General features: G+C 35.5%; 1 protein-coding gene across 16 annotated transcripts in view; it reads right to left on the bottom strand.

Moving 5' to 3' along the window:
- Nucleotides 1–23,233, bottom strand: part of LOC135224522 (afadin-like) — a 573,724-nt gene that overhangs the window by 19,655 nt on the left and 530,836 nt on the right. For 15 of the 16 annotated variants that reach the window (XM_064263577.1, XM_064263579.1, XM_064263584.1 and 12 more), the window contains 2 exons: nt 21,795–21,987; nt 8,415–8,618 (listed from right to left, as the gene is read on the bottom strand). In XM_064263577.1, coding sequence (XP_064119647.1) covers nt 8,415–8,618; nt 21,795–21,987 — 397 coding nt within the window. The remainder of the gene's footprint in view (nt 1–8,414; nt 8,619–21,794; nt 21,988–23,233) is intronic. The other variant, XM_064263587.1, reaches the window with a different exon arrangement.

The raw sequence follows: 23,233 nt of genomic DNA, 5'->3' as shown, positions 1-23,233 counted from the left end.
AATCTGAACAGTGTAAATGTGTATCGTAACGGCGCCTATTTCGAGTATTTGGTGAAATACGAAGCTTCAACTGGTACCAAGGGAAAGTGTTATTACAAGTTTTATGTGCACTTAACCCTCTTACGCCCACTGGACGTATTTTATGTCGAAACTTTTTTGTCACCCGTCCGTGGGCCTCGGATCTGGACGTATTTTACGTCGACTTACAAAAGTTATTTTTAAAATTTGCGGAAAAATACTTATAGGCCTACCAGCCTAAAACTTTTGAATCACACGCCTTGGGGGATGCTGGGAGTTCACGGATCAAGGTGTTGTTTTGTTTACAATCATTACGCAGGCGCGCAAGCGCGAATTTCTTTCTTGCCGCACTAAAAAGTATCTGTGACACATCTCGGGATTTATTTGTCACTTTGACATAATTTTTGTACCATTGTAAATTAGCCGTTACATGAAGTATTATATATGAAAATGTGCGCATTTTTATGTAGAATACAACAATAAAATACTCATGATTGTAGCTTTAATCAGTTTTGAGATATTTTCATATAAATAACGATAATTGCCAAAATTTCAACCTTCGGTCAACTTTGACTCTACCGAAATGGTCGAAAAACGCAATTGTAAGCTAAAACTCTTATATTTTAGTAATATTCAATCATTTACCTTAAGTTTGCAACTAATTGGAAGTCTCTAGCACAATATTTCGATTTATGGTGAATTTATGAAAAAACTTTTTCATTACGTCCGCGCGGTAACTCTTCCGAAAAAAATCATACATGCGATTGTGGTAATGTTTGCACTATTTTAAACTTAGCCATTATATAAAGTTTTATATATGGAAATGTGCGCAATTTCATGCACAATACAACTAAAAACAACCCATGGTTGTAGCTTTAATCAGTTTTGAGATATTTTCATATAAATAACGATAATTGCCAAAATTTCAACCTTCAGTCAACTTTGACTCTACCGAAATGGTCGAAAAATGCAATTGTAAGCTAAAACGCTTATATTCTAGTAATATTCAAGCATTTACCTTCATTTTGCAACAAATTGGAAGTCTCTAGCACAATATTTTGATTTATGGTGAATTTATGAAAAAAATAACATTTTCTTTACGTCCGCGCGGTAACTCTTCGAAAAAATCATACGTGCGATTGTGGTAATGTTTGCACCATTTTAAATTAGCCGTTACATAAAGTTTTATATATGAAAATGTGTGCAATTTCATGTAGAATACAACAAAAAATAATTGAAGGTTGTAGCTTTTCTCATTTTTGAAATATTTGCATATAAATCACGGATAATAGAAAAAAACCACGTTCGGTCAACTTTGACTCTACCGAAATGGTCGAAAACGCAATTGTAAGCTAAACTCTTACAGTCTAGTAATATTCAGTCATTTATCTTCATCTTGAAACAAATTCGAAGTCTCTAGCAAAATATTTAGATTTATGGTGAATTTTAAAAAAAATCTTTCCTTCCCTCCGCGCGCAGATTCTCCGCCACAAATCTCAGAAATGCGTACGTACCATTCTCGGAATATTTGCTCCGTTTCATATTAGGCATTTCATAGAGTTTTATATATGAAAATGTGCGCAATTTCATGTAGAATAAAACAAAAAATATTTGAAGGTAGTAGCTTTTCTTATTTCCGAAATAATTGCATATAAAAAATATATATATAAAAAAATTCGACATTCGGTCAACTTTAACTTGTCAGATATGGTCGAAAACTGCAATTGTAAGCTAATACTCTTATAGTATAGTAATATTCAATCATTTGTCTTCATTTTGAAAGAAATTGGAAGTCTCTAGGACAATATTAGATTTATGGTGAATTTTTGTACAAAATATTTTAAGTCCCGCGCATTACGAATTCATGCATTATTTTGTGATAATATTTTCTCTGTGTTGCTTTTATCGTTTCACAATGTGTTATATACCAAAATGATCGCAATTTAGTGTACATTACAACAAAAAAAAGTAACTTGTTACCTTTAACCATTTTGCGCACAGTGCGATTTGAATACAATTATATATGAAATTTCGTTTTTGCGCTATCATATATCGCATTATTTATATATGATAATGATAATTTTTTTAATTTCTGATGGTTGCATACTAAACTTCAGCCAAAGACAAAAAAAGTAGCCAAAAATGAACTCTTAATCTTGAAAACTAAGCGCGCTGTTATTTTTTGAAAAAAATATTTTTTCCGCTTCCGCACTCACTCTGAAACACCTCCGGCACACGGGAGATAATTTTTTTTTTTTTTTTACCGCTTCAGCGTAAGAGGGTTAAAAACATATTTACAGTGGTCAGATGAAATTATTTAATTTTCTACACATTGAAAATTATTGTGTTCTATATTCAATTCATTTGAAGTATTTATTTTATTTTCTGTTTGATTAGGGTTTTCTTGCTGTTTTTGCAATTTTGGTACTTTTCCACATTTTTCTGTGTACTTATTTTGCATTTACATTTTGTCTGATTCACTTAGGTGTTACTTATTCATTTATCATTGCATATCTGATTTAACTCAACACTTGTGAATTAACTTGGATTTTAATTGAATAATTTAATTTCTTGGTTAATTGATTTTCTAGATAAACTAATCTTCATTTAATTTGGATTAATGATTAATTCAAGAATGAACTAACTTTGTGTTGGTTTCCGGTGATAGTAAATTTCCGAGATTGTGAATTTCTCTTATAAATTTTGAATTAAAAAACAATCTTTTTGTATTTAAAATTTTTATAACATTGTTTCATTTACTGAACACCAGATATTTTATTTTATTTAGGTAGAAATATAGAGTGGCAATTGTGCTGATTTCCTTCAATTTAATTGGAATGAGTTAGAATCAGAGAAATATTTAGACATTTAAAGTTGTTGCTGGACTGATCCCCTTTAATTAGTTTAATCTCATAAACAATTACCTCACACCAGTTTTAGTAAACTTAGTCTGATTTCTTGCATGATTTGTAAGTTTTTATGGGATCACTGTTGCCTTTAGAGTAATCAGTCATATTCTATTTGTGATGAAGATTCAAGTGTCTGGCTGTTGTGTGTGTGTGTGTGTGTGTGTGTGTGTGTGTGTGTGTGTGTGTGTGTGTGTGTGTGTGTGTGTGTGTGTGTATTCAACTTTTTGCTTTGTTACATGAGCAAAAAATTGAGGTATGACCTCAAGATGCCATGAATCTTTTAAAAAATTATACATTACTTCACTGTATCCAATAACATTGTTCGTATTCTCATATTATTGTATTATGAAACACTACTAACATAGCAGTCAATGTTTTGGTTTGGAAATCAGTTGATGGCAAATATGATTTTATTTATGCCATATTTAATTCAATTCTGAGCAAATTTTCTTGCTTCTAGGTAGCATAAACAAATATCTTACGACGAAATATGACTTGAATACATCTTGTTATGATTGTGAACTAAATTATTTTTTTCGTTAACATATTATGTTGGTGGAATGTTTATTGAGTAAAAAAATTATGTGATTCCGTTGGCTATTTTCACTTAATATCATTGTAATAAGAGCTTTACGATATTTATCTTTGATTGGCGTGAAAACAACGGTAAAAAGTGTTCTTTCAAGCCCATACGATAATAATCATTAGCAGCTTGACAGTTTTCTCAGCTTCAGTCACAACTTCGTTTAAATTTAACAGTATATTTCCTTGTTGATCTTTGATCTATAGCAAATAAATTATTACGTAAAAATATCTGTCCTTTTCTATGTAATGTCATTTATAACATAGGTATATTAATTGTTTACTATCGTACAATGGTTGAAATACAAGCCAAACGGATGTTGTTGTTACCCAATTCAGCCGTACTTAGCAAAAAAGTTGTTTCTTGTTCGGTTGTTCATGGCTGTACACATTTATGCAACGAGTATAACGTTAAAACAAAACTCTCATCATTCTCTTTTGCTGTTTTTGAACTTAAATACATTTTTATGATAAATGATTTACTAATTTTTAAATTGTTAATATTAATGTAAACAGCAAAATATCTATAAAATGTGTAATACAAATTAAATAAATCTGTAATACATATTGCAAATTTGTTAAGCTCATTCTGGGGCCACCTAGGAATTACAGGTGGGCACCAGAATGAGTAAAACAAGTGCAATATGCTCATTCTGGGGCCCACCCTAGAATACTAATTGGGCCCCAAAATGAGCTTAAACTATTTTAATTTCATTTTCCAGTCTGCGTATATAGAAATGCAAAAACTTGTAATTACAGCATGGAAAATATACATATAAAATTATTGATAAAGTAACAATGTTTATCTATAAAACTAGCACGGTACAAAACAAATATATATGCATCAGCGTTCCCACAATGACTCAAACGAGAGAGAGAGAGAGAGAGAGAGAGAGAGAGAGAGAGAGAGAGAGAGAGAGAGAGAGAGAGAGAGACTAGTGTTTATACATCGAAGCACAGTAACTTGCTGGGGACGATACTGGGTGGGAGGAGAATGTTGGGTGTTGCTTATGTATGAAATTCAGATTATAAATATTTTTAAGGTAATTAGATCAATAAAGTATAAATGGATTCTGTAAGTTAACATGGTATTGATATTTTGCAGCATTTTCCCATTTATGTATATGTATACTGAGAGAGAGAGAGAGAGAGAGAGAGAGAGAGAGAGAGAGAGAGAGAGAGAGAGAGAGAGAGAGAGAGAGAGAGAGAATGACGACAAAATAACTTAATAAATCTATGGGAGCTGGTGAGGACTACCCACAAAACCAAGAATTTACTGCGGTAAATAATTTTTCATCATAAATGTATATTTGTATGTAATCATGGCAATACCAACATGATGTAAGAAACCTAGAATTCTGTTTGGAGGTAGATGTCCCATCGTTCTAAATTATTCATGTATTTTAGGTATGTTCTATACAGAAAAGGCAGTCCCCAGTTATCGGCAGGGGTTCTGTTTATGATGGCATGACGATAATAAAAAATTGGCGATAATAGCGCTGATCACCATGTATCGATGCCGAGCCTCGGTTATAGGCACCAAAAACTGAGGCTTGGAGCCGATAGGTGAGGATCTGTGACAATAACCGGGAACTGGTGCATATTGCCGCTGAAAATTCAATTCTCATTAGTCTTTAGACAAGTGCCAAAAAACCAGATCGTGGATAACCGAGGCCGCCGATAACCAGGGACTGTCCATAGTACTATCCTAAAATGTGTACCTGTACAGTAAATTTCATTTCCTTACAACATGTGAAAATATCAATATGTATACTTAAAATCTATGCCCAGTGCATTACAGTATGCACAGAACTATGTGTACTTAAGCGTAACAGTTGTAGGCTGGTACTTAATTTTGCAACATGACACTGAAATGATATTAGTGTGTTCTGGGATGATAGTTTGAGGTGTATATTTGTTTGAACTGCCTAGTTGGGTGATAAACTGTTAAAATAGGTAGTTATAAGTGTTTTAGGGGTGTACATAGCCTACTTAAGAGTAACAGTAAGTAGTAGGAGAGTACTGTAATGTAAGGTTACTTTGGGTGTTTTGTGATGATGGTTTGGGGTGTATTTTTGGTTGAAATATTAAATTGTTTGAGTATGATAATTTATGGTATATTTTTGTTTGAATTATATAATTAAGCAGTGAAATGTGAAAACAGGCAGTTATAAGCATTTTTCTTTGAGGGATAAAAGGTATTTGCCAGTTGTAAGCCAGTAATAAACATTTTTAATGAGGACATTTTTGTTTTTCTGCAGTAGGTTCTAGAACCTATTCCTGCATAAAAATGGGAAGAACTGTGTGTGTCTATATATATATATATAGTATATATATATATATATATATATATATATATATATATATATATCTATATATACATATATTATTATATATATATATTATATATATATATATATATATATTATATATATATATAATATATATATATATATATATAATATAATATATATATAGCATATATATATTATATTCTATATATCTCTAATTATATATAGATTAATATATAATAATATATATATTATAATATATATATTTATACTATATATATATAATATATATAATATATAGAAGATATATATACTATATATATATATATATATATGTATATATATCTATATATATATATTATATATATATATAGATATATCTATATATATGAATATACGTATATATATATATATAATACATAATATATATATATATATATCATATATATATATATATATATATACTATATATAATATAATATATATATATAATATATATATATATATATATATATATATATATATATATTATATATCTATATACAATATTATATGATATATATATATATATATATATATATAAATATATATATATATATATATTACATAATATATAATATATATATTACATATATATATAAACATAAGATTTAAATAATTTCAAATCAATTACAGCAGTCAAATTTGAATCCACTTTTTAAACCTACTGTATAATCACTTCAAAAAATGTGATTGCTAAACTACAAACATTCTACAATGCAAATACATAACTAAAAAATGAAAACAGTCCTGATTCATATTTATAAAAAGATCAAATTCAAAGCCTGTTCTTGTAATGGGTTAAACAACTGTCATCACTGCAAACTACAAAACTTTCAAAAAGAAAACATAATAATAAACAGGGTACACTTCCAATCAAGTAAACCAATACATTAATCTGTAAAAAAAAATTAAAATTGAATCAATCTGAAAACAAAGAGCAAAAAAGTCAATTTCTAAGTTTGTCTATAGGTTTCATGGTAATTTTCAACATTTAACATACATCCTTACCGCAAAAAGTCAACAATATGGTATATCTAATTTCATTCTTGAAGTCTCAAAGAATTGCACATGACTAATAAGCATTTTAAAAATCTGAACTACTACCAAGTTCACCATTGTAAATTAATCCGACTAATCACTCACGAAGTTTTATTAGAATACTGAAAGTCATGAATAGTGCAATATCTACATACAATAAAACTGAAATGAATTAGGAAAATTACTTTGAACATATATGTTAAATGCTCCATGAAATATGTAAAGTGTTAAAAGTGCAACCCACTGAGTTAAAAATCATGCAAATTCACAGTGCATAGTAAAGCTCTTCACCAGTCTTTTATACACAAAAGCCAAACTGAAATTCTGAAATGGTTGTAATCCTTGTTGAAATAAAATACTTTATGATAGTGAATTACTAAAAACTGTAACTGTCTCTAACAGCCTCTACTAATACTCTCAAAAATAAAACAAAAATCAAAGTAAGGAAATTATTTAAAAATAATAAGTTGGCAAATATGCAGAGGCCTGAGCAATTAATTTTCTATTTTAGCAGAAAACAAAAAATGTATTGGAAAGGAAAACAACTATATTATGTATACTAATGCTAACATAGGCTGATATGTGCATTAAAGAATGAGAATGGTGAGGATCCAACACAGTCACATAACATGCAGGATTCACAAAGAAGGGGTGCCTGACAGAGAGAAGCAAATGGTTCTCACTGTGCCACGGGGGCTCACTCAGTTACCGATGGGGGCAGCACTGGCTGCTGGATGAGGCTGCGATGGATATGCCTGCGAGGGTGGGGGGGTAGGAGGGGGTGAGTGGACCAACAGAAGAGAAGGAGAAGATTGGGCTATTGTTGGAGCAATACTCATCTGCTGCTGCAAAGTAGTAGGGCGACGCTTAAATCTTACATCTCCAGAAGGACCTACAGGTGGTCGAGATGGTAGCAAAGGGTAAGAAGTCCGTGATACCAACATGTGCACAGTTGGTCCAAAAGACGAAGCACTACTAGGTAATGGAATATCATTGGTACTAGGATCTAGATCAGTTTTACAGTCTCTTTGAAAAGATACATCTACCAAGCTTCGCCATGGTTTAGCATCATCGTGTGTGTGACAACTGAGATTTATCCCATTATCTGCCACTGCCAAGCCTGGAGGGCCAGAACCTCTCCTCACAGCTGCACACCCTGCACCATGACCCATCCCTTGTTGCCTTCTCCTCCATGATGAAGATGTGGAAGAAGAGGAGGAGGAAGGGGTAGATGTATTACAAGAAGTAGAGCTAGTCTCTGAAGGGGGAGTAAATGTATACTTCGGCAAGTCAGGATTACTACGAGTACATTCTAAAGAACGATGCTCAATGCCCACCTCAACCCGTTCAGAAGGTATTACAGAAATAAGTGGAGGAGGGTATAAAGGAGGAGTATTAGTAATAGCATTTCTGTTATTAGTATTATTATTATCACTAGTTAAGGTAGGTAAAGATGCCCTCAATGGCGATAGCTTCGACTGAGAATATGCTGGCTTGTTAGTAGAGGCCGAGGCCAAATGGTTGACATCTGTACCTTCAGCAGCTGCTGCCAGATTGGGGCTGGATCTAGCCAGCAGAGAGTTGTGGGAAGTGGTTGGGGGGAGGGGATGTTGTCGAGGAGGCTGATTCCAATCCACTAGGCGTTCGTTGTAGCCACCCATGTTAGGCGTCGACTGGCTGTTAGTCATGGCTGCACGGGTAGCTTCCTCAGCTCGAGGACGCATCTTCCGCAGGGATGCTAGAATAGTTAGTAGCTAGCTTAGCAAAAATTACTACACTATGTGTTAGTTACAGTGCAATTCATTCTTTGGCAAAGCCACAAGTACTGTAGCATGCTTTACATACCTATGTAATATGTATAGTAGTAATTTCAGAAGAGTAATTGAAAAATTCAACTTCTACAGGAAATTGGCAAAAAATTCATTTGCTTCAAGACTTATGCAAAATTTGACAATTTAAAAATGTGGTAACACTAAACTGGAAAATATTTTCTCAAAATATTTCTAAACTTACTCCAGCAGCAAAAATTTCCAAAATCATGTCCCCCGAAACCATTCAAAATTAGGTTTTTATGAATTTCTTGAGTGCTGCCAAATCAATTACAGTATACAGTGGGGCCCCCGTATTCGCGGATTTCTCTCTGGATCATATCTACCCATTATTCGTGGGAAATTTGCCTATTCACAGTATTTTTCTTTGAGAAATATCCAGAAATTCCTGTTTTGTTATCAATTTCATTATAAAATGCATTTTTTGTGATAAAACTATTAAAAAAACCAGAAATAAATATTTTTAGTGGGGTTTTTCTTGAGTTTTACCTAGCAAAGTAGGCCGTTTTCAGTGTTTTAAGTGGGGTTCCAACTATTCGCAGGGGGGGTCTGGTACGCATCCCCCGCGAATATGAGGGGACCACTGTACTATCCTTCTGCAGGTGTATAAATTAAACAAAGCATGTCAAAAAATAAGATATATGGTAAACTGCCTGAAACTCTTTCCTATACCATAGGAGAAATTACAATTTACAGTACTGTACTGTTATCTAGTATAAGCTGAAGACATTCTAGGTTAACCCTTTAAGATTCTGATGACGGTTATAGATGTTACCCATTTTTCAACTACTTGAGATTCTGAAGACAACTCACCATCAAAAGTAATTTTTCTAATAAATTTGACAAAAAATGTAAACATACAAGGATCAAATACTGATAAATTTTATATCAATGTTCAGATAATTTATCATTCATTTACACTGAGCAAACTGAAATTGGATATCTTTTCTCCAGTTTATTGTGAACTTTTAAATAAAAGTACAAAAAATGTTTTCATTATGGCTAACTTTTACTCATGACATCTGTTTGGTTTTTATTTTTTGGTAATTTCTAAACATCATATTGATGATCAACTCTAAATGTTAAAAATGTCACCAAATGTCACTTAGCCTGAATTATAGTTACGTACAGCAATCAAAGAAAATCATTGCTACGCATTTTAGCTCATCAGTGAAGGGTGCACTCTGGCACAGACAGATTTTTACCCTTCTTTCCTTAGTCCTCAAAGGATTAACATATGAAATTGACAGTATATGGCACAGTTTAAATAATCCTATATAAAAACTGATATTTTTAATATAAAAATAAAACAAAACCATGTGAACTGTCTCTAATTTCTTGCTGTCAGAAAAAGTGTGTAAAATCTTTCTTTTTGCTGTTACCATTTACATGCTACTCTCTCTAGTAAGCCCCATGTCTTTCTGTAACATTCTTCAGTGACACTAGTCACTGAGGTATAAACACATACTATTTCTACAGATTGGAAAGTAAGAGCAAAAGCAACTTCTTTGTACTACCGTACAGTACTACTTGTAAACTCTCCAGGCGATAAAATAAATTCAATTGATATTTTTCCAGAACATTTAGGAGTCACATTATAATGAAACCTGATGCGAACGGGCATACAAACACTTGATGAAAACTTCTACCCTTTAAGATACATATCACAATATAATGATTACCTGCACATATAGTTTCAACAATATAATAATATTATTTTCTACGCACACACAATTTAAAGCTCACGTTCACCAACTATGTACGTCATTTGCATGCATTTACAGGTACCCTCACATATCCTTTAAAAAGATCATGGCACCTTTTTTCTACATTGCTTTATAAAATATGTAATACATTTTAAATAATTTGTGAAAAAACTACAGTACTGACGTAGTACTAATTTTCTAGCTGCATGCATAATATACAACTTTCACTTTTTAGTTCTACAAGACTAGAAATAAATCTTACCCCAAAGTTTATCATGTTGCTTTTTCTGGGGAGAACACTTAATTTAAACTCACCATAACTGTTTTTCTATATAGATACAACTTAAGACAACCACATACCAAAGATGGACATATAGCAACACTGCATGACCATGCAAGGAGAAATATCTTTTACAAAATAAAAGCAAGGGCTGTAATTCCCTTCATTCTAAAATATCCACGGTAACATGATTAACAACTATTTAGTATTTGTTGAAATGAAAAGTACTGAGTGGCTGCTTAGACTTAATCATGAGCAAGTCTGACAAATCCTTAAGCTGTTTCTTGAAAGTTCCCATCTGTTCTGCCATACTGTCCTTTTTCTTTACTCTGTTTCCTTAAAGATTCTGGTTACAAGTGATGTACAAACCAAATTTCAACTCAACTATTCTTCAAGTTAGAACTAATGTACTGTGGAGTGCTAATGAATGAAAATATAAAGTAAATGTTCATTGCAAATACGTAAGCCCTAATGTGTCAGTAAAGTGATTAGTTTGTATAATTTTATGGGAAAATACCAAATTAAAAAGAAATTTGTTCTTGCCTAACATATGAACCTATGCTTTCATATATGGAGTATTCCTGTACTTACTTAACTTTGGCTCTTCTTGATTCGTCTCTGAAAACAAAATCCTGACACTACCTGGGTCACATGGGTTGACCTGACCCGGCTGTCTCTCCACATTGTATGAGACAGCCTGTATGCACCTCTGCTTAACCTCCTAGAAGAAGTGAGGGATTGGGACTATGTCGGATGGCATGAGGGTAACTTTACCTAGTACGTATATGAAAGCATAGGTTCGTATATTAGAAAAAAAATTTCTTTTTAATTTGGTATTTGTTCCGAAAAGTATAGAACCTACACTTTCCTATAAGGAGCCTCACTTGAAGGAGGGAGGACAATCTCTTAGATATACATGAAGGAACATTATCCCTAATATCCCCAAGGACTGTAAGGGTTCAAGTTGATGTACAGTGCACTCACTCTTTTTTTTGTAATGTAGCTGATGATGCCTTCCCTTCCTGACAGAACTCCTGAAGGGCTCCACATCATTAAATGACTTGTATAGCCACCACCAAGGTGAATGTCTCTAAGGACTTGTATGCTATATCCTCAAGGTAGGAAGAGGTGAAAGTTGTCTACCTCTTCCAGACCACGGCCCACAGGACCCGCCCCACCAAGTGGTTTTTCTTCAACTCCACCGAAGGACCTGCATATTCCTCTGATGTTGTGAGCCCTAACCCTAGCTGAGGAGGGGTCATCATTACCTTCTAAATGGGATGCCTTCCCTATTAACTCTCTGACGAAGTGAAGTTGCGAAGGAAATTGAGGGCCATCTTTAGGCTCGACAGGTACCAAAGGGCATGGATGATAGATGTCAAAGAGATCTTACCATCCGAAAAATGGCATGCTATGAAGGAGTACATTTCGCAAGGAAGGCTCTGTCATACATGACCAAAAAAGTGGCTCATGCATGGGCTAATATCATACTCAAATGGAGAGAGGCACTCTTATCATTGGCTCAGAGGCTTGTCTCAGGCAATAGTCAACTCGGCCTAAGGAATAGCCCCCTCATGGTTGCGTTGTGTACTTTCTTCCTGAGTTGCTGAGCTGACTGGTACTAAGGAGAACAGTTCCTCTGATGCTGTTGGTGATCCTATTCTGATGTGGTTGAGGTTAAGTATATCTTAGTTTTACCAGACCACTGAGCTGCTTAACTTCTCTCCTAGGGCTGGCCTGAAGGATTAGATACTTTTACGTGGCTAACCACATTATATTGAGAAATGAATTTCTATCACCAGAAATAAATTCCTCTGATTCCCTGTTGGCCGAGGAGCAAGAGCCACTCCAGCTAGAGTGGATCCTTTGTGGTGGCGGGCTACCCCTGCTGAAGACATTCTGGATGGTGCCTCTTTCTTTACTCTGAAGAAGGTCTGAAGGAAAAGTCTGATCCCTTAGAGGGAGGATCTCTGTCTACCCTGACCGTGTGCATGACCTTTGATTTTTCTATTCTCTGATCGCCTTTCACTTGGGAAGGACTAGAGGGACAGTCTGGTCCATAGTTCTTTCCCAAACTCCTGCTTGGTTCTCCTGACTCTGTCTCACCACTATCCTGAAACTCTTTCTTAAGGACCTGCCAAAGAGCTTGCCATGCCACATCTGACTTCTTAGTGGAAGGAAAGGAGAGAGGAAAAATATCCTTAACAGACGTGATGGGTAACAGGGATGGAGTTTGTAGAGCTTCCTCCATCTTTCATATTTTCTCCACTGAAGAGATGGCCATTATATGAACTTTCTGCAAGGGTCTCACGGGAACATTCCTGACCCCTTCATGTGCACACAGAATGGGGGCTGGTGCCTAAAGGCGACATGAATTTCCTGCAAGGCTTGTCCTTGCATGTATCGTTGCATTTCGTGTTTCTTGTTCTCCTCCATCACTGCAGGATGAAAGAGAAAGCTCACTAACACTCGAGTGTGTGGAACAAAGAAATGAGCATGTGCAATCGCATGGGTACTGAACAAGCACTTTCCCTGGACCCGGAAAGATCTTCCACACAGAATGACACAGAAATCTTTTAATTACGTTATGAAAACTAGGGATGGAATCCTCTTACAAAGAGAAAACGATGGTAAACTGTGCACTGTTCACATATTTAGAGAGGATGAACGCATGTGCGAAACACTTGCTCCTTAGCTCCTTTGTCCTGCCTCAAGAACAAAGATCCAAGCCTAAAATACAACAACAGCAATAATCCCTACAGAATTGAAGATACTAACACTAAAAACAATAAAACAGGGTGAGGGAAAAGTTAGGAACTGGGAGTACGAACTCCAAATTAGAGACAGAATAAAGGGACTCTAATATGCATGCAAAATGAGAGATGAATTGGAACATGTGTGAACACAATGGGGAAAGAATGCCGGGTTGGGTCAATACGCGTGACCCCGGTAGCATTAGGACTTTGCTTTCAGAGATGAGTCAAGAACAGCCAGAGGTAGGTAAGTGCAAGAACACTCCATATATGAAAGCGTAGGTTCATATAATTGTCAGAACAAATATAAACTTCTATACAAAAAAATTGTTGTATACATTTCATGTATGTAATTTTCTTTGCATATTTGTTTTTAAGTTCTTGACCTTGTAACCTTACAACCAAACTTATTGTGCCTTTATTCTCTGTTAAGTGTTAGTCTTGTCCCTCAGCACATGCATGAGCAGTTTAATTTATTGTATACTGTCTCTTTTGTACTTTCACTAACACACTTGAGTTTAAGAACCCAAATAAAAATGGTCTACACATTTTGTGCCCTCCCAAAAGAGCATGAGGGTTCCTAAAGGAATACCTCCAAGAAGTGATAATTCTAGCTCAGATAAGTCTGTGACTGGTATGAACAAGAGACCAATTTATAATTTCAGAAAGAGTAAAAAAAAAATCAACAAGGGAATCTCTGGTGAAAAACTTGACAATCTCAGGAATCCTAGCCAGGTAAAACAGCTTTACTATTTTCTTCCTTTACTGTTTGTTTGACACAAACACATTCAAAAAGTGAAAGACAGATGATGTGGAAGCAGTAACTTTGTAGCCTGCATAAGGCTGATTGATAATAAGTTTACTGAAAATATTCCCTGGATTTGTTCATCCCGACACCTTCAGAATTTAATCCCAACAGAGAAATATAGTTGTCTGACCATTTACATTTTAGATCTTGGCAAATTTTCATTAAGAATGCAAAATTAATTTTTAAAGTGAACAATGATAGGGATTATAGAAAAACAAGTAATCTAAAGTTTAATGGGTGGTTTACATTGCAACTACTTTATCATATACCATCATCACTGTTCCATATATTTTAGTAAAAATTGAAAAAATTCCTTCATAATACATAAAATGGATGGAAATATCTAAAAATCTACATTGCTTGCAATGGTCAAACCAAAGTAGCCAAAATACAATTAAAAGTATGAGACTGTTGATAGTTCAATGCAATATAAATGTGTATGTAATCTAGCTCGAGTGATTAAAGGTCAAGTCAAGCAACCTATTGTAAAGAGGAATACTTTTACAATGGCCACATTGAAACCTTTACCAAGCCTGCTGATGTAGCCAAGAATTAAAAAATAGATCACATAGTGGATTCTCTGTAATCAAATTAGACTAACATGACAAAGAACGTATGCAAAGAAGGTTAAGAAAAATTCAGATGCAAGAAGCAGGCCCTATGACTGAGATTAGGTGACTGCTGATTTATTGGAATTCCACGATCCCTGGGAGATATTCAAAGGATTTTCTTTAATTAAGATTGATTTTATCATTTTGAATTGGAACTCATAGCTGCTCTTATTAACAATGAATAACAGATTCCAGTTGACATGATGATCCAAATTTTCTACAGCTGGTGAAACCAAAAGTTTGTACCAACATCTGACTGAATGTTTATGCACTGAATGACATGTACCTGTCAATGCAACATTAACTGTCACAGCCAAGATGCAAAATTTTATATACTGCCCATCAGAATTTTTAGAATTTTGCATCTGTTGATCTTATACCGCTTTACCGAGAGCATTGGGATAGCCAAAAGCAAAAGGACAGGAAAGTTGACAAAGTAAGATTCCTTTAAAACAAATATCCTCTGGATCGTAATTCTCATCGGTGATAACTTTGTCAGAAACTGCAGCAATATTAAGTTGATTTTTGAAGTAAGGCATGAGGGCAAATATTAAGCTTTGATTTAAAACTAGAAGTTGACTTACAGTTAGTGTAGTGGTGATAAATTCACAACTGTCTTGATAGTCTAGACTATTCCAGGAGCTATTTTTTATGATATTCTTTAGTTTTTGTTGCCTATGAAATGTATCATGCGGTTATTAGAGCAACTGTCAACACAACAGAGAGAGATACAGTATATGTAAATGTGATGTCTGGCGTTCAGAGAAAATTAATAATAAATGGGTCTCTTGAAATCTCTGAACACCATTCCTTGGACATGATACTACTGTATTTCTATGAAGAAAAATAAGAGAGATTACAGTGATGAGTTGTTTTTCAAACCTTTGGCAGTACAATTAATTCCACTCAATAGACAGGGAGGCTTGGCCAGATTGTAATTTCCAATACCTTGCATGCATTTTGCCACAGTAATGGCACAGCCTATTGGTTTTATTTAGAGATTTTGTTTTCCACGTGTTCCCATTGCCTAAAAGAAAGATCAAATTATCCCTCAATGGGTAATTTATCTCAGGTTCCTGTTCTGCAAATGTTTGGCAGTGAACTAAAACAAATCCAAATATCCCAGTGCTACACTTCTCCACGAGTAATATCAAGAATATTACAAAACATGCATGTACTGTATACGCAGCAAAAATAAAAGTTAAAAGATATAAAGATATCTCTGATCAGAATATTCTAAAAACTTGTATTTTCTAAAGTTTGTACTAGAGTTGTTACAAACTAGTCATTAAAGATATCTTCCACATAAAATACCTTTGGAGCATACTGATGGGACAGCAGTTCTTTACCATCATTATCCACTTCATCAATCCATAACCTAATTATACAGTAGGCGCAAAGGAAATGTTGACAGCAAAAATGCAATGGAAATGTTGACAGCAAAAAATGCATGTAAACATTTTGGTTGTGCTGGTCAGGCTACTGGGTGGTGGGGTTTGCTCATACGTTTGACAGTTCTAAACACCCTCAGGAGTCACTTAAAGCCCAGACAGACTCAGTGCCGGCTCAGCTATGGATGAGAGTAGGTGTATGTCAGACCGCTCTATTGCCCCTCCTGTCCCTACTTTTTTATCTATTTTTGGAGTGCTATAGCAGGGATACCAACAGCTAATACGCGGTGAAAGAAGCTTACTGATAAAGAAAAAACTTGTGCCTTGACACTCCTTGAGCAGGGAGTGTTAGTAATTCATGTGGCACGAGATATTGGGACTTCAAGACAAGCCATTTACGTCCTGAAGAAGGCTTCTGTAGGACTCCAGCCAGGAGAGGTACCGAAGAGGAAACCTGGTCTGGGGGGAATCAGGAAGACTTCCCCACATACAGACAAGCTCTTGAAATGTGAAGTTTTGAATAATCCATCAATTACAGCTGCTGCCTTAAAGAAAAAGTTGCCCACTCTACTGAAAAATGTTGCTGTTTGTACAATCCAACACCGCTTTCAGAAAAACCTTGGCCTTCCCTGCGTTTGTGCTGCTAAGAAACCCATGTTGAAAGACAATATGAAGAAGAAATGCAAAGCTTTTTGCAAGAAATATCATGCCTGGACAAGTGAGCAGTGGCGAGGGGTCTTGTTTTCTGACGAAACGAACTTCAGACTCAGTCCAAAGTTGTTTGTTGCCCCAAGAATGTGTCGTGGTACCACCCAAAATTCACCATGAAAACTGTTAAACATCCCTCCAGTGTCATGGTATGGGGAGCATTTAGTGGTCCAGATGGTTGTGATGAACTCCATTTCATGCCTAAAAATGACTGTGAACAAATATATACAAGTTTTTGCTTTTTTTTGTTTTATTGTAGTAAACCCAAGATATCCCATATTCTATTACCTTTTCCACTGTTTGTCAACATTTCCTTTGCGGCCACTGTACAACTATTTAAATTTTTTTTTTCTCTAAGGAAGAAGTCATATTACAATGACAAGCTGTCTTATTCCTCTTCTTTCATAGTCTTTGCATTGTAAAGACTATGAAAACGGGTTCGTTTACAGAATTACTGTTGGTTGCCTTACTTATGAGAACAGCCTTGAGGCAAGGAATGCAGTGAAAGGGACTGCTTTAAACATTATGCTTTGCTTCACTATTCCATTACATTCACGATACCCAACTAGCTAAAAAAAAATGTCCCAAGCAATGTTTCCACCACTTTTATAGTATCAAGCTTCAATTCCTCCATGTTCTTCCCTGTCTTGAGGGCAATTGGACTGGCATGGCTGAAGAACAATAATCATTCTTACTATGCTTGCTTAAGGATTTGAGAAGACCTTCTATATACAAAATGAAAAGGGGTGGTGGGCCAGTAATAAGAGAAGCATAAATTGTCTGACAATGAAATTCTTTATGATTCCTGTACTACCCACTTTCCTATTTCTGGTTGGCACAATCTGCCTTAACTGGCGACCTTCAAGAAGTCTTTTGATCACACGTCTGAGTAAAATGAGAGGGGGTAAATCAAGATTTTGCACAAGTGTACAAAAATCAGAAACCAAAGCCATCAAAGCTAAATGAACTATCTTTAAATAATGTTCTCAAGTTGAGTTCCTTACTATTAATGTAATACAGTAACAGTAGTTGAAATCTTGGGAGTGACTCTAGCATCAGAATTTTGTCTGGTTCTGACAACTATATGCTGTATATCCTCTATTCCATCTTATCAACATCTAATGCTTATGCATCCTCTTGTGTTTCTCTCTTGCTTTACCTCCCATTTAAATCCTGAATCTTTTGGGAATATCTCATGACTAAAAGAGCTTGATGATGACTGATTTATTGTATGAAACCATCATCATGAAAATCATAATAAAAATAACCACCTTTGATAATGCCAATTTCTTTTTGGGTTTCCATAAATATTATAAATAGTACTGTCATAAAGTTATAAATAAAAAGAAAATTCTACCGGTGCTGTTGAATGCAGTGCACAAAATCTAAGGAGTATGCATAAATAATTGAATCATGCCACTCAAATTCTCCACATTATCAAGGCAAAGTATTCCACATACTGGTAAGTAGTAACATTCTAATCATAATCAAAGATGACATTTATCAATACGAAGTTGGTGATATCACATCAAATTAGCCTATAAAAAGAATGTCATATACTAAAGTTCAGTAACTGCAAAAACTTTTTTGAACCATCCCCAGGTGCAATGAAACTGATTTCTTATCTTTTGTTTCATGCATTCAACTGATTCAGTAGTTGTGGAGTGTTACCAAATTATGTGAGAATGTAAAAATACAACTCTCGAATAAAAAATCAAATGTGTCGAGGATTATAAAATGCCCAAAATGAGTCTTCTTCTTCTTCCCAGCTTTTTCCCATTTTTATATGGGGTCGCCGTTTCGGATGAGCCGTTTCCATCTATTTCTATCTTGCGCTTCTGCCTCATCAATTCCCTTCTCATGTAAATCTCCTCTCACACAGTCCTTCCATCTCTTTCTTGGTCTCCCTCTCTTTCTTCTTCCCTTGCACCTCCACTCCCATAGTATGTCTCCCAGCGTGGTCCTCATCTCTCCTCAACAGGTGTCCATACCATCTCAGCCTCCCCTCCTGCACTTTCTTTGATACTTCCACCACCTTAGTTGACCCCCTTATGTAGTCATTTCTGATCCTATCCACTCTTGTTACCCCAGACATCCACCTAAGCATTCTCATTTCTGCCACATCCATCTTCTTCTGCTCTGCTTTTCTCATGCTTGCTGTTTCCGTACCATACAGCATTGCTGTTCTTACCACCGTCTTGTGAAATTTTCCTTTTAACCTAAGCGGCACTCTTTTGTCACAAAGAACTCCCGAGGCCGCTCTCCAGTTGTTCCAGCCTGCCTGTACCCGATGTTTTACTCTTCTTCCATACTTCCTCCAGCGTTAACAAAAGATCCCCAAATACTTAAACTTATCAACTCTCCTTATTTGCTCTCCACCAAGCTGAATACTTTCTCTATCATCCCCCTCAGTGGTGGTACACATATATTCTGTCTTGGATCTACTTATTCTCATTCCTCTGTCCTCCAGTACTTGTCTCCATCTTTCCAATTTCACTTCCAGCTCTTCCCTGCTCTCTGCACACAGAGACAATATCATCCGCATACAATATGTTCCATGGTACTGTCTCCCTTACTTCCTCTATTATAACATCCATCACTATGTTAAAGATAAATGGGCTCAGAGCCGACCCCTGGTGTAATCCTACTCTCACCTCAAAACCTTCTGTCTCCCCAACACTGCTCCTCACTCTGGTAAATACATTCCGGTACATCTCTTGTATCAATCGCACATACTTCTCTGGCACCATCTTCTCCCTCAGGCTCCTCCATACCTCTTGTCTCGGGACTCTGTCATAAGCCTTTTCAAGGTCAATGAATACCATATGTAGGTCCCTTTGTCTTTCCCCAAATTTCTCCATTATTTGCCTCAGACAAAATATACCATCTGTTGTTACCCCTTCCCTTCATAAATCCCATCTGCTCTTTACCTATTTGTACTTCTTCTCTCAGTCTAGCATCTATCATCCTTTCCAGTATCTTCAAAGTGTGGGACATCAATTTAATGCCCCTATAATTACCACACTCTTGGACATCGCCTTTCCCTTTAAAAATTGGGATCAATATACTCCCACGCCACTCATTTGGTATCTTTTCCTGTTCAAGGATCTTTATCATAAGATCGTACAGTATATCCACTCCTTCATCTCCTAATGCTTTCCATGCCTCCACCGGGATCATGTCTGGTCCGGTTGCCTTCCATTCTTCATCTTCTTCAGTGCATTTAGTACCTCTTGCCTAAAAACCTCATTACCATGCCAATGTTTCACTTGCCCATCCTCTCTTATTAGTCTATTATTTTCCTTCATTTAACAACTGTTCGAAATATTCTTTCCATCTCTTCACAATGTCTTCCTCCTTTCTAAGCACTACACCCTCTTGATTCTTTATTTGTTTGATGTGTGTTATATCTTTGGTGCACTTATTTCTAGCCTTTGATAGCTTCATCATCTTCTTTAATCCTTCCTTTGTCCCCAGCTCATTATACACATCATCATACGACTTTGCTTTAGCTTGGGCTACCACCTTTTTCACCACCTTGTTTTTCTCTCTGTACCTATTCTGTCTTCCACTGACTGTGACTCTTCCCATCTTTTTCTTTGCCTCCTTCTTATCCTTAACTACTTTCTCAATGTCTTCATCCCACCACCAACTATCCTTTTCTTCCCATATGATACCAGATGTCTCTCTCTTAGCAGCTCCTTTCCATGCCTTCTTATTACTGCTGCATTTCGTGCCCACCATTCTTGAACATCTTCAATCCCTATATCAATATCCTCCAAAACCCTCCTCTTAAACTCTCTCTTCTTATCCCCTTCCTTCTGTAATTCGTACCATTTAATTTTCCTTATCCCTTTAGCTTTGTTTTTCTTTCCCTTTTCAACTTCAAGTCCATACATAGCAGCCTGTGTTGGGGGGCTACATGGTCGCCTGGAATAACTTTGCAGTTCCTTGACCTCCACCAGATTTATCCTTTTATACAAGAAATAGTCTATCTGGGAGAATCTTCCCCCACTCCTATATGTTATTAGGTGTTCCCTTTTCTTCTCAAAAAATGTGTTTACTATTGCCATGTCGAATGACACAGCAAAGTCCACTACACTCTCTCCTTCTGGGTTTCTCTCCCCAATTCCATGGCCCCCATGCACCCGCCCAATCGCCTCATTTTCACTTCCGACATGGGCCATTCAAATCTGCCCCAACTATCACCCTCTCATGCTCTTCCAGTTCTTGCATTATTCCATCCATGTCTCTCCAGAAATTTCCCTTCTCTTCTTCTGTGCAACCAACTTGTGGTGCATATGCGCTTATAATATTCAGAATCTCTCCTCCATAACATATCTTCAATCTGATGATACGGTCATTCTTTCTATGCACTTCTATTACCGAGTTCTTTAGTTCACTAGACAGTACTATGCCAACTCCATTTCTACCTGTTTATTTGCTCCACTATAATATAGCTTATATCCATCTCCCAACTCTTTAGCTTTATTTCCTTTCCACCGCGTTTCTTGCACACACACACATCTACTTTCTTTTCTCTCATCAAGTCAGCCAATTCTCTACCTCTCCCAGTCATGGACCCAACATTTAGCTGACATACTCTGAACCCAATGAGTATACATAATGAAGTCTATGCATAACCAGAGCATGGCAATAAAGAAAGGGATCTCCCTTTACAACTACGAAAAGATGCCTCTATTCTAGTACCTTCATTTATGCAACATAATCATAAGCCAGTTTGCTAGAATGACTCATGTAGAATTCATATATTCTTTAACCTGAAAAAACTTCAGAATTACTGTATGGTACTTATCTTGATCCTTACCTCTGTTTGCTTGGGGTGATGGTTGTGAAAGAATAGTGGCAAGGCCATGATATATAGCTCCCTGTCTTGCTACTTCAAGCGTCACTACTGGACCTGTTTCCATCATGTACTCTGCTGCTCGCTCCTGAGTGATCCCAATCAAAGATTTCCCATCCACAGTTAACAGCTGATCACCTGCCTGCAATCGCCCATCCTGAAAAAACAATTAAGTCAAGTCAGTAATCAGCAATGAGTATATGAACTGTACTTTAGTTTATGGTGGTCCATTATGAAATGACACTTGTTAACAGATTAGATCAATTTTTGAAGAGGAACAAACCAAATTTTCTTATCAATATATAAACTTGACTTTACAAGAAATTTTGCAATCCTCCAAACGAAGAAAAACTAAACATTCGGAGTAATTCTCAATTTTGTTCCGATGAAGCATGTTGGTGTTCATACCATGATCAACTGATGTTTGACATATAACAATATAACATCTCCCAACTCGATTATTGCAGCTCTGTCTAAATTACCAAGGTGATTATAATTTTATAAGTCTTCTGAAACAGTTTCAATAAGTTAAAAGTCAAACTACAAGTAACCGTCCAGCAATGCCCTTGGCAGACCATGCTAAAATATATCTATCTTCGGACCTAGTATACCTATAAGTAAACCATGGGAAAGAGTAGGGCTATCATATACAAACTCCGATGATAAACAAGTTATTGGTTTGGAGTCTTCTTTCTACCTATCATACTTAAATCACTTGCAAAAAAAATTTTTTTTTTTTTTGGTAATTTTAGATCTTGAATAACTTATGGTAATTAATTATTTAAGAAACTATCACTCATTTCCTTCCTGTAAATCATAAAGCTTTTTTTCAGGTGAGCAAAATATTAGCTGATATCTGCCTGTTCCCAAGTGGTTCAAGTCATAACTGCAACATCGTAGCAAGGTTCCAACCTTCCAGTTCTCCCTAAGATTACAAAAGTTTAGTAGCCCAAAACTTCTCTGAAATTATTTTAGCCCTGCTTTAGTTGACTATAATGTTCACACAAGCAAAAGGCTTTTGAAATTTTGCCACTCATGTATCTTGTCACTTTCATTTTCCACAGCTCTCCATTATCACCGGCCTCTCATCTCATAGCTGATATACAGATATCTTGGTCTTCCAACACTTCTGGTGCCCACAGGAGCCAAGCTGACTCTGTCATGTACTATTCCTTCAGGGCATTTTGAAGGCTATATTCAAGACATCCATCTTCCTTTCTATATATATTATTTTATATATTATAGTAATATTATATATATATATATATATATATATAATTATATATATATATATATAGATATCTATATATATATATATATATATATATATATATCTAGATTTAGTTGATAAATTAAACAAAATTACTTTTGGTCCCACTGATGGATTCGTTAGTTTCGATCTA

This window comes from Macrobrachium nipponense, chromosome 12 (assembly GCF_015104395.2).
Source record: "Macrobrachium nipponense isolate FS-2020 chromosome 12, ASM1510439v2, whole genome shotgun sequence".
In the NCBI taxonomy this organism is placed as follows: domain Eukaryota; kingdom Metazoa; phylum Arthropoda; class Malacostraca; order Decapoda; family Palaemonidae; genus Macrobrachium; species Macrobrachium nipponense.
The sequence above is the reverse complement of the archived record's forward strand: the minus strand, read 5'-3'. Positions and strand labels throughout refer to the sequence as shown.